The sequence below is a fragment of the Ostrinia furnacalis genome, unplaced genomic scaffold, assembly GCF_004193835.3.
Source record: "Ostrinia furnacalis isolate ACB-3 unplaced genomic scaffold, ASM419383v2 OfSCF3046, whole genome shotgun sequence".
NCBI classification, from domain to species: Eukaryota; Metazoa; Arthropoda; class Insecta; order Lepidoptera; family Crambidae; genus Ostrinia; species Ostrinia furnacalis.
In genome coordinates, this window is record NW_021133285.1 from 22328 (window position 1) to 34598 (window position 12271).

The 12271-nt window shown below is 48.7% G+C and overlaps 1 protein-coding gene across 1 annotated transcript in view; it reads left to right on the forward strand.

The window, feature by feature from the left end:
* Positions 1-12271, forward strand: part of LRP1 (LDL receptor protein 1) — a gene marked incomplete at its 3' end in the record, with an annotated part of 81702 nt that overhangs the window by 12051 nt on the left and 57380 nt on the right. The window contains exons 5-19 of the mRNA XM_028310595.1: positions 1830-1943; positions 2167-2239; positions 2404-2459; positions 5204-5342; positions 5599-5714; positions 6275-6437; positions 7415-7718; positions 8960-9140; positions 10096-10221; positions 10332-10509; positions 10588-10685; positions 10763-10898; positions 10965-11248; positions 11349-11480; positions 11945-12134. Of these exons, the coding sequence (XP_028166396.1) occupies positions 1830-1943; positions 2167-2239; positions 2404-2459; positions 5204-5342; positions 5599-5714; positions 6275-6437; positions 7415-7718; positions 8960-9140; positions 10096-10221; positions 10332-10509; positions 10588-10685; positions 10763-10898; positions 10965-11248; positions 11349-11480; positions 11945-12134 (2290 nt within the window). The remainder of the gene's footprint in view (positions 1-1829; positions 1944-2166; positions 2240-2403; positions 2460-5203; positions 5343-5598; positions 5715-6274; positions 6438-7414; positions 7719-8959; positions 9141-10095; positions 10222-10331; positions 10510-10587; positions 10686-10762; positions 10899-10964; positions 11249-11348; positions 11481-11944; positions 12135-12271) is intronic.

Sequence of the window (12271 nt, forward strand, 5' to 3'; positions counted from 1 at the left end):
CTGTAACGTGACTCCATATTCAGGAGTCCACCTTTATTAAGGAAAGGCGTAACATGAGCTCTGCGTGGGATGGAAAAGCAGAAGCGGGCGCAAGCGTTTTGCACACGTTGGATGATCCTTTTAGTGCGAGCCATAAGACAGCCTCCAATGACTGTGTCTGCATAGTTTAGTTTAGACAGTATCAATGACTCACAGAAGTATATGCGAAGCTCTACACTCAGGAACTGTCTTATCCTATAAAGAACCTTCAACCTATAGTAGCAGCTTCTTACGGTTTCTCGTATGTGATTTTCAAATTTCAGGCTCCCATCCATAAGTACGCCAAGGTTACGCGCCTCATCCACTCGTTCCACACACACACCCCCGATCCTCACCCCCGGGCCTTGGTTTTTTATATTGTGGATTTGACCCTTCGATCCCATAATGATGAATTTGGACTTTTTGGGGTTTATAACGAGGTTGTTTCGCTCTGACCAGTGAGCTACACGCTGCAAATCCTCATTAAGCATATCCACCGCTTTCGCTGTCTCTGCTGGGCTAAATGAGATGTAGACCTGGAGGTCATCTGCGTAGAGATGATATTTGCAATTGCGTATACTCTGAATAATATCGGAACTATACAAAATGAACAAAACTGGCCCCAATATTGACCCTTGTGGAATTCCTCTTCTAATGGGAGTGGCTAACGAGACATTTTTAGTGCCCTCATTGTCGCGGCATACTTCCACACGTTGGGTCCGTCCACTGAGATAGCTATTAAACCACCTTATCGATGCTCGATCAAACCCGTAGTAAGAGAGCTTGGAAATGAGAAGACTCGTATTTATGCTATCAAAGGCGCGAGAATAATCCAATAGCACCAGAATGGTTCCTTTTCCCACATCTTGTGCTCCCAAGACATCATCAATAACATCCAAAAGCAAGGTCGCCGTACTGTAACCAGCCCTGAACCCGGATTGCTTACAAGGCAGGATGTTATTATTTTCTAAAAAATCTACCATTTGTGAGCAAACAATTTTTTCTATGATCTTGGACATCAACGGTAAGATACTTATGGGTCGGAGGTCTCCCACAGAGGTAGGTTGGCTCACTTTAGGTATCGGCTTCACTATAGCCTCCTTCCAAATGTCCGGTACAACTCCCGTTTCAATAGATTTATTTATGATGGACGTGATTATAGACAAAGTTCGGGGCAAGGTAAGCAGCAACATATCCAGAGATATACCGTCAACTCCTTGTGCGTTGGTCGATATACGCTTAATAGTCTTCAACACTGTACTCTCATCCACTGTATGTAAATGGAAAACCGCATTGCCATGGCGATGGGACTGAAAATAATCATGTTCTGCTTGATCAACATTTTCGTTCCCTGGGATATCAAGGAAGTGTCTGTTTATGCAGTCTGCATCACCAATGCCCACAGGTAAATCAATGTTCTTCCCATCATTAAAATCTACATTTTTTCTAATATTCTTCCACAGTGCTTTCGGGTTCTTTGAATGTTTGTTGATGTGATGACGAAAGTAAGCAACCTTTTCACTATGCAATGCAGCATTCACCAATTTCTTCAACTCTTTATAGTAAGCCTTATCACACTCACACTCAGTCCGGCGGCTCCTAGCCAGTGCCCCGTCCCTCAACCTCATCATTTCCTTAATCGTATGTGTAATCCAGGGTGGGCTTTGCTCTTTAACAAAAGACTTTCTAATAGGTGCATGGCGATATAAATAGAATAGAATCATTCTTTGATCTTTCCTAGCTTAGTTTCAGGTTCAGGACGTGGTTAAGTAATGCTCCAGTCCAGTAAAGCGCGGCGTTTGTTGTTGCAGTCACGTCGAGCGCGTGCGGCTCGCTGGGCTGCGCGCTGGGCTGCCGGCCCACGCACGCGGGCGCGGCGTGCTACTGCGCGCCCGGCCACGAGCCGCGCGACACACGCTGCGTCGGTCGGTGCACTGTTCCTTAATTACTCTAAACATCCACGATTCATTACAGGCTATTTCATTCCGAAATCACTTTGGTAATGTCACTTCGAGACGATAGTCTATAACTTGCTGGCGTCTCCCATTTGCACTTATTTAAGAGATCTTGAATTCCCTGTGTCAGTTTCACCTAACGAAGCGCAAACCTTGTTTACTATTATGACAAAGATGACGTATCGTTTTTCAGATACCGATGAGTGCGCCTCCGACAGGTATTGCGCCCAGGTCTGCCACAACACGGTGGGATCGTTCTCGTGCAGGTCAGTGAAGTTTTCCAATCCAAATAATATTAAACCTATATGATAACTCACTCTTGTACGGATCTAATGTGAAATATTTTAATCATTAACCAACTAATAAATATTATAGATAGTCTTGATCCAGATAGTGTTACTGCAGAACATTAACCAAGTTCGTTTTCCAGCTGCGTCCCCGGCTACACGCTGCGGCCGGACCGCCTGACCTGCGCCGCCATCAACGGTGAGTACACCTCAAGTCGCCGCAACAACCACGAGCTGTCAAACGAAACCGATTTTGGATGATTCCCTGTCAGGATTATTTCATTGTTTTGAACAATAAATCAATCACTGAACCAATCACTATGTTTCTGAAGCACTATCTCTCGTAAACATCTACGATTTCACTAACGTAAAATCTGAAAATTTCTCAGAGTTCAAATTTTGAGCGTGCCAATAAGTGCTAATAAACTGTCACAGTGAACAGTTCTGTTTGACGTGATGCCGACGGCATCACGCATCTGTTTTTGTCACACAGTGTTGCTGCTAGTGACATCTCGCTCGCTCAGTTCTTTGTTGCTGTATTCCGCTAGGTATATTAACTTTGTGGGTGTACTATAAAAGTTGTGCCCGATTTTCAACCGACTTCAAAAAAGGAGGAGGTTCTCAATTCGACCCGTATGTTTTTTTTTTTTTTTTTNCGAACAAACAAACGAATAAAGTGATCGTTAAATGCCGATATCGAGTCATTGACACTAATATCGTCCCCGACAAATTATTCCCATGGCACAGCCTCAACATCTGAATCAAAATCCGCCAGTTTAATATCCTTAAGTGGTCTGTAGGTGATCCATCTAGGCGGTACTTTGGGTTTCCTTACAGGGACCTCACAAGTGACAAATGCGTGGGCACTGAGTTCAGGTATAAAGTCAACACAAACGTTAGACAGCCCTACAACGCTACTGCAAATCACGTCAAGCAACGTTTCAGAGTGTTCAGTAAAATGGGTTGTGGCATTCACAAACTGCTGAAGACCAACACAGCTCAGAAACTCATTGAATTTTCTCGTATTTACGTTATTTGTTGAGAGTAAGTTGATGTTAAAATCTCCCATCAAAATTATGCTGTCATATCTAGCAAATGAACAGATTGACTCGGTTAGCGCATCAAAAAAGGTATCCACATTCATCCAGGGTGGGCGGTACGCAGTGCCGATAACAATTCTGCACCCATTCAGTCCAACACTCAGCCACATCTGCTCAACGGGGGCCACCTCAGGGTGCGGAAGTTGCCTGGCATACAGACCACGCCGCACATAAAAGCCGACTCCACCTCCTCTTGAGCGAGTGCCCTCTGGTCGCGGGACGTGGCGCAGCCTGTGACTCGAGGGAGCAGGAGCACGTTTCTCCTCCCCTGGTCTAAGCCAGGTTTCGTTGATGGCTAGGATATCCACGTCATTTCTGTCCAGTGCTACGAGGAACTCGTCATGTCGTGTTCCAAGAGATCCCGGATTTAATAGGCCCAGAGAAAGGTTCTTTCTATTCTTAGTATACTGTATAATAAATGAGTAGACAATCTGCACGTACCTACAGTTACTCAAATATAGCTTCAACAGAGTTATGTGGCGACGGTCAATAGATATTATTTGACAACTAAGAACTATTGTGCTATAAAAATAAGGCAATAAGCAACGAGTATAATAACAACAGGAATAATCAATATGCAAACATAGCAAACACGAAAACATATCTTCCAGAAGCGAGCAATGCACAGAATCACAGCCAAGATACACAAGCAGATACAAAATATACAAATAGCATCGTCAACAATAGCACTACGCACACAGATACTTGTACAGAGTCTAACCAAGTCAGACATTAATCCAAAAATATAACAGCAATAATAAAAACAAAGTAGAGAGCAGTAGCGGCGTAAGGGGGGGGGCGGTGGGGGCGGTCCGCCCCGGGTGACAAGCCTCAGGGGGTGACACAAGTCGCGCAGATTAGTACTGATTAGCGGATCTGCCATGACAAGTCTGCGGTCTATCTCATGATACGGGGGGGTGCGACTGTCTTTCAATCTTCGAATCGGTAGGTAACCCCAAAATCCTGGGGGGTAGGGGGTGCCATAGGACTTATGAGGGGGGCCCCCCCCCGGGTGATCGCCCCGGGTGCCAACCCATGCTACGCCGCCACTGGTAGAGAGACACATTTTTCCACTATATACTACATTACAAAATAACAGGGAAAGAAGTAACAATAATTGTAAAAGAGTGGCAATAACATACACACAACTCGGCTACTGACGAGCCGGACGAACGGCGTCTGAGCCGAAAACCCGGATTAGGTCGTCCTCCGTACGCAAGCGATGGCGCGGGCTGTCCTTACTATAATGCTGACGAGCAAATATATGCCCATTTCTGGTCCAGATAAAGCGCCAATTTAGGCGGCCACCTAACTCGCGTGCTCGCCGAAATAGCTGTCTGTTCATCATAGCCGCTCATTCACATAGAAACGCTGCGGCGGGCCCGGCAGGCCCACACCTTCAGTGGTGGCGCCATGGCGCTTTTTTCAAGTTTTTCAAGTCACATTTATTAACGTGTTTTTCTTTAAGGATATTTATTGGGCTTTCAAATAACACCAATATTGTTGGGGCACCATGATTGTGTCAGTAGAAACGAGTTTTCCTGTAAAACGTAGGTGGGCCGATTTTTGTGATGACCAGTGTAGTATATTTTTTTTATTTTTTTATTTACACTTTTGCACATATAACTGTACAGTGGCGGACTTAATGCCAGGTGGCATTATCTGCCAGTCAACCACAGGTCGAGCAGAGAGNGTTAATTATAAATTGTATGAAGAATCGGCCAAATCGAATCGGCGTAGTGTGCGCACTCCCATACATGCCCATACTGATCAAATGCCCGACTAAACTATCGGCCAACTAAAAATCAACGGTGTGCGCCTACTCTAACTCGTGTGCCCGCAGACCCGCCGGACGAGCCGCTGTCGCTGATCGTGGTGACGGAGCGCGGCGTGCAGCGCGCGTGGCCGGGCCGCGCCGCCGCCGCGCGCCACTCGCTCGACGCGCTCAACGTGCGCGCCATCGACTTCCACTACTCCAACAGGTGCGGCGGCCCCACGTGACGTCACAGGTGACGCGTCGACACTTAGTGCCTTTTCACACGTTCCGGTTGCCGGCTATCCGGCGCCGGGTACCCGGTGGTGAAGTGTATGGGCATGGTACGTAGCTTTCACATGTTCCGGCGTAAAAAATCCGGCATGCGCATACATTCGACGCCGGGTAGCCGGCGCCGGTTAGCCGGCAACCGGGACGTGTGAAAAGGGCCTTAGCGGGAGCTAAAGGACTCGCTCTGGTTCCAGGAGCATCTGCTACGTGCACCACAACCTGAGCCGCTCGGCGCTGGTGTGCGCGCGCGCCGACGATCTGTCCGCGCGCGTCACGCTGCCCTCGCCCACGCTCTTCCCCAACCTCGACGGTGACGTATAAATAAATATCTTTAGAAAATTCCATACAGCGCCACCTAGCCCCAAATTGAGCAACTAATATGCTTGTGTTGTGGGTGCTAGCGGATATACTACTTGTATATTTTTTTAAATACACACATATTATACACAGTAACACTCAGACCCGTCACGGAAATTAACATCCATCAAATCAATTTCTTCCCGGCCGGGAATCGCACCCGAGACCTCTCGGCATAGTAGTCCGTTTCGAACCACAACTTCAATGAGGGCTATTGATTTATACTTAACAGTTGGCACCCCTGGCGATTGACAGGACTTTACAGTGGCGCCATCTTGATGAGTGCAAATGCGATAGTCCTCCTACCACTTTAGCGCTCACCAGTTGGTGCCACTGTCTTCGCTACTAGCAAGTGACAGGACCTTACTCTACAGTGGCGCTAACTGGTGAGCGCTAAAACGATAGCGCTCATTGGCCGTTTTATTTGTGGTTTTACGATTACGACGTGGTCAAATGAATGATTTGTTTTGTTTACTCGGCCGTCGACCGAGACTCACGAGTGGTTCCCCGCAGCCGTGAGCCACCTGCGCATCGACTGGCTGGGCAACAACTGGTACTTCGTGGACGAGCAGCGCGGCGCGCTGTACGTGTGCGCGGCGGCGCTGGACAGCTGCCGGCTGCTGCTGGACGCCGGCCTGGCCAAGCTGCACGGCCTGGCGCTCGACCCGGCGCGCGGGTGCGTGTTATACCACTCATTTACTACGAGCCTTGAGTAACTGAACTAGTCGCTATTGACAAAATACTGTTGTCGCACTTTAATCGAGTACAATTTACAAGTAATGGACAAGTTTCGTGATGTTGAAAAGATTACATTTCACTGAATAGGATTAAAATATAGACGAGAACTAAAAAGCTGGTGAAGTTATTTTTGAAATCCATCAAGAAATGGCTGACAAATTAAATATTTAAATTACCTCCATATTTTCGCGTGGAATTTAATGATAGGCGGTGCCGTAACGTCAGGCCACCTGTTCAAGTTTCAATCACAATGCTTACCACCCCTAACGCATTGTCAAGAATGACGCTATAATGTCAAAGTCTTTTTTTTCTTTTTAAATATGGTCAGGTCTTGGATCAAAAAAGGTCGTCAAAAAAGGTTACAATTTTACTAAGAAAGAATCTTGAGTGACCCTGGCTAAAAAATTAAAAATTACTAGATTTAAAAAAAAAATGGTTTTTTCAACAGCATTGGACCAGGGGTGATTTACTGTTTGTACTTCGAATGACTGTCGTGACTATTTCGAATCAAAATGGCGCGAATTTTGTTATGCGCAACTTTAGGGCCCTGTAACTTTTGTATTTGTAGAGATACTTTCATGATTCTTTCACAATTATTATTAGTTTTACTTATGATTTCAAGTTTTATTAAACAAAAAAAATTGGAAACTTGTCCATTAGTGGTTTTTGTATGAACTCAACTAAACCGCCCGGTTCGGACTCGTTTAGCCGATGAGGGAGTAAGCAGGGACGCGTGGTAAGCAGGTGCTACCCGCCTGTCAAAATAGAACAAAATGGATTGGCTCGACGATTTAGTAACCTACTGGACTAAATTTTTGGTGGTCGGACACGTTTAACTACTAAATTACTCGACTACTGCGAACAAAGTTTGAATGGCGCAGGAGCGAGCGCGGCTGACGTCATTTGTGGTCGCAGGCGCATGTACTGGTGCGTGTGGGGGAGTTCCGAGCCGGCGGTAGAGACGGCGCGCATGTGGGGCGGCGCGCGCGCGGCGCTGGTGCGCCACAAGCTGGTGTACCCGGGCGCGCTGGCGCTGGACGCGGCCGCGCGCCGCCTGCACTGGGCCGACGCCTACCTCGACACGCTCGAGGACGCGCGAGCCGACCCCGCCGCCCTCCCCGCCGACCCCGCCGACGCCGCCGACCCCGCCGACCCCGCCGCCGACCCCGCCGCCGACCCCGCCGCGCTCGCAAGACGCACGCGCGCTAGAGGCCTGCAGGTACTATTTCCTCATCCTATACTAACTGAACTACTACCAAAGTTTTCTTATAACTAAAGCCACGTAATTATGTTGCTATCGCGCTCGCACACTCACTGCGGGCGCGCGTCGCACAGTCGCGACAGCAATATAATTACGCGCGAGCGATAAGGATGGGTAGCTTGGGGTCATTGGACGGGATTCTACGTGCTCACGGACCAGGCTTTAAAAACCATGACTCGTCTTTTAAGTGCTTTTGCACCTGGGTCAGAAGGAGCCACTCTTTCGTAGCTAACTAATAACAAATTAATACTTGTACTGTCTGAATACACAAATGCAAAGCTCAGCTTATGCCTCGCGAACTGTAACTGATTGAACATCAAGCACCTATGACAGAGCAATCAATCAAGAGTCATAACATTAACATTCTCTTTCCTACACGACGAATAAAGGATTCATCCAGGGACGCACTATGGCGCCCTTGGTGGTGTAATAATTATACAGACTAGTTTTTTTGTCGAACAATAGCCTATTACAACTGAATATGGATTTGATTAACCGAATATTGTATTTTTAGTTGCAAATATGACAAGAGCACGATACGAAAAGCTGAGTCAGCGTATTTGATAAAATGCATATCACGTACATTTCTATAGGATCATCTGCATTAAAATTCCATCAAAATTACATGAGTAACGTGACGTTTTAATGAAGCTATTTGGAGTCAATGGAAGTTTAGTGTTTAATGGATGGTTGTATAAACACCTACTAAAGTTGCTATCACCATGATCTGTTGGACTCTAGGGGAATAGAGGTACCGGGTTTGATCTCTAATTATGACACAGAAAATTACATTTTGTTACAATGTTGGGCGGGATTTCATGACTTATTATTTTTACAGAAATGTTATTCTGTAGATTCTTCGAATTTTAGACACGTCCGTCTCCAATAGCGATGTAACCTAACACAGGATTGTAAGTGACCCCTATTCTCACAGCCTTCTGGCCAGGTAAAGCCCGGTCGCCGAGCACGTAGAATTATGTCCAATGACCCCAAGCTACTCGCGTAATTATGTTGCTGTCGCGCTTGCACACTCTCTGCGGCCGCCCGTCGCACAGTCGCGACAGCAATATAATTACGCGCGAGTGATAAGGATGGGTAGCTTGGGGTTATTGGACGATTTTCTACGTGCTCGGCGACCGGACTACAGTGCAACTTAGCATAGTAGCGGCGGTGTCGTGATCAGCGTAACCGTGTCGCAGGCGCAGCGCATCGTGCAGATCTCGACGCTGGAGGACGAGGTGTTCGTGCCGCTGTGGGCCGCGCAGGCCGTGGTGGCGGTGGCGGCCGACGGCGCGCGCCGCGAGCTGCTGGCGCTGCCCGCGCGGCCCACGCACGCGCTCGCCTTCCACCGCCAGGCGCAGCCGCTGCCCAGCCCGCCCGGTGCGTATACAGCGGCCACAGAGTAGCGTATACAGTGAGCTATTCACGACACATGTAGCTGAACAACTGACATTCTGTTCGACCAACTATAACTCTCAGAATGTTATGCCACGGTAATAATATCATACAGTATTGTAACTTCATATAAACCAACGAAACGCGAGCTTTCCTTCGAATTTCAAATCTCGGGACGTGGTCGAGATGAAAAAATTAGGGGTGTCGCGAATGTGCCGAACGGACGTCGATGGCCTAATGTTGAAAATGACTAAGGTGATTGAATTTGACTGATCGTCATTGACGGTCAAATTTGTCAAAAACTAGTCATTAACTGTCAGAAATGGTCATTTTCAGTCAGTTTGATTTGAAATGAAAATTATATATTGTATAAAACCAGCTTTTGCCAACGATTTCACCCGCCTGAAATTAAAGTAACAGGTCATTGAGTACTCATTATGATTAGTAGATTCAAAATTATTTTAGAAGGTATATTTTTTAAAATTAAATCTACTAATCACAAAACAACACGCATTTTTATCTTATTCCATTCACGAAGTATTCTGTTTGTCTTAATAAAAAAAAATTACTATTACAAAACTGGATAGAAATTCTAAGTAGACAGATGTAATTAGAATGGGTACTGTAGGTGAGCAGCCCTATCGCATGTTGTCATACCGTGACGAACCGCGGGGCTGTTGACATTTATTTAAAAAATATGGCCGAGTTGGAATACTGTATAGATAGTATTACCGTGGTTATGCGCAACTTAAATCGCGATCCTGACCGGTCCTGATGAGTGTCCCAGGATCTGTCAGGATATTTGAATAGAATAGAAAATCACATTGAATGCTCATCCTCATCAGTTTACGAATTAAGCTCAGTGACTAATTTCACATGTGTCGGGTTGGTGCTGCCGATTCAATGATCATGCCTTATAACACGTTGCCTGTGCCCGCAGCGGAGCACCCGTGCGCGGCGCGGCGCTGCGCGCACATCTGCGTGCCGGACGAGCGCGCGGGCGCGCCGCACGCGCACTGCCTGTGCCGCCACGGCTTCCGTCTGGTAGGCGCCGGTGACTGCGTCCGTGAGTGCCCACAATGTTTACTCAGTGCATATTTCGAGTTCCGAGTCTGAAGATTTGTTTTGAATCCCACTTCGTACGGAGGATCGCCTAAGTTTGGTCGTGGCCGGCAGGCGTGCGGCTGGACAGCTACCTGGTGCTGGCGCGGGGCTCGCCGCCGCTGGTGCAGGCGCTGGCGCTGCAGGCCGGCTCGGCGCTGGAGCCCGCCGCGCCCGCCGCGCACGCCACCCGGCCCTCCGCCGCCGACGTCGACGTGCGCGCCGACTACATCTACTACTGCGACGTGCACAGGTAGCCAAATATGAGTCGTCGATAACTCATTAAACGCACATCGACTGCTAATTAATAGTACGATAACTCACTTTACAGATACGAGATAGTGCGTCAGAAACTGGACGGCAGCGGTCGAGAAGTCTTCATCAACGAGGACGTCGACAACTGCGAAGGCATTGCGATCGATTGGATGGGTGAGTGCGCGAGACCGTTCGACACAGGTGTTCCATTTGGCTAATAACAATGAAACATGTACCTCAATGTGTTTCAGGAGGCAACCTGTACTGGACGGACGCGGCGCTGGGCCGCGTGAGCGTGGCGCGGCTGAGTGCGCCGGCGCTGCGGCGCGCGCTCGTGGACCAGCGCGACTACAGCCCGCGCTCCATCGCGCTCGACCCGCAGCACGGGTACGTGGCGGCGCGGCCGGTGTGCCGGGTGCCGGGGCCCCGCTGACTGTGGCTCTCTGTCCGCAGGCTGATGTACTGGGCGGTGTGGGCGGGCGCGGGCGCGGCGTGGGCGGGCGGGCGCATCGAGCGCGCGCAGATGGACGGCGCGCGGCGCACGGCGCTGGTGAGCGACGCGCTGCACTGGCCGGCCGGGCTGGCGCTGCACGCGGCGCGCGACGAGCTGTACTGGTGCGACACCTACCTCAACAAGCTGGAGCGCCTGCTGCTGCCCAGCAACAAGCGCGAGACGCTGCTGGCCAACTCGCCGACCACGCCCATCGTCAAGCCCTACGGACTGGCCATCTACGAAGGTAGTGTATTCGTTTTTGTACTACTACAACTATTAAAATTTGCTACTGAATTTAGTGTATTGAGACGATGAGTGAGTTGTATTGTGCTCGTGCCCGGCAGACACGATCATGTGGAGCGAGCACGACTCGGGGCTGGTGCGCGCGCGCGCGGCCAACGGCAGCGTGTCGGTGCTGCACGCGCTGCCGCCGCCGCTCTACGACCTGCGCCTCGTGTCCGCCACCTCCCGCCACGGTCAGTATCCATTTTTTTTGATAAGCTCTTTAAAACAATATGTATTTATCGTAATTATGTTTAAACAGGGAGGCCCCTATGATTTTCATTTTGACCGAATGGATGCGGTTATTATTTTTTCTATGAACGAAGTAAACCACTTGTGATTTAGAAATCGGCGTAGCAGATAAAATGTATAAATATGATTTTTTTTAAATTACCCTGTATGTTAAACTAATCGAGAAATAAATAAATATTAAGATTTACGGCTTAAGTTTGCGACCTACCACTTTCTGAACGCGAGTTAGTAACTTGAGATCTTCTATTTGACGTGTAGAATTGTAAAACACTTGTGCATGATGGCTCAGTTAATTGAAAGAGTTATAAGATCAAGCATGCTAAAAGCGACCGCTCACTTATTACCCATACTCGTTGGAGCGTGTGTGTCGCGTCACGTGCGCAGTCTGACGTGTGGTGCGGCGCAGGCTCGAACGCGTGCTCGCGCGACAACGGCGGCTGCGCCGAGCTGTGCCTGGCGGCGGGCGCGGGCCGCGCGTGCGCGTGCGCCCCGCCCCGCGAGCCGGCGGGCGGCGCCGCGTGCGGGCCGCCGCGCCCCGCGCCGCGCCTCACCACGCCGCCGCCCTGCGCCGCCGACCACTTCCACTGCGGCAAGGGGTGAGTGCCTCAAACGCTACTCTTCGGCGTCTTACTAATTAATACTCTTTGCTAATTTGATTTAAAGCCAATAACATTTTCTTATTTAAATACATGTGTAAAGTAAATACTTTTTTACATAAAGAGTACATTATACA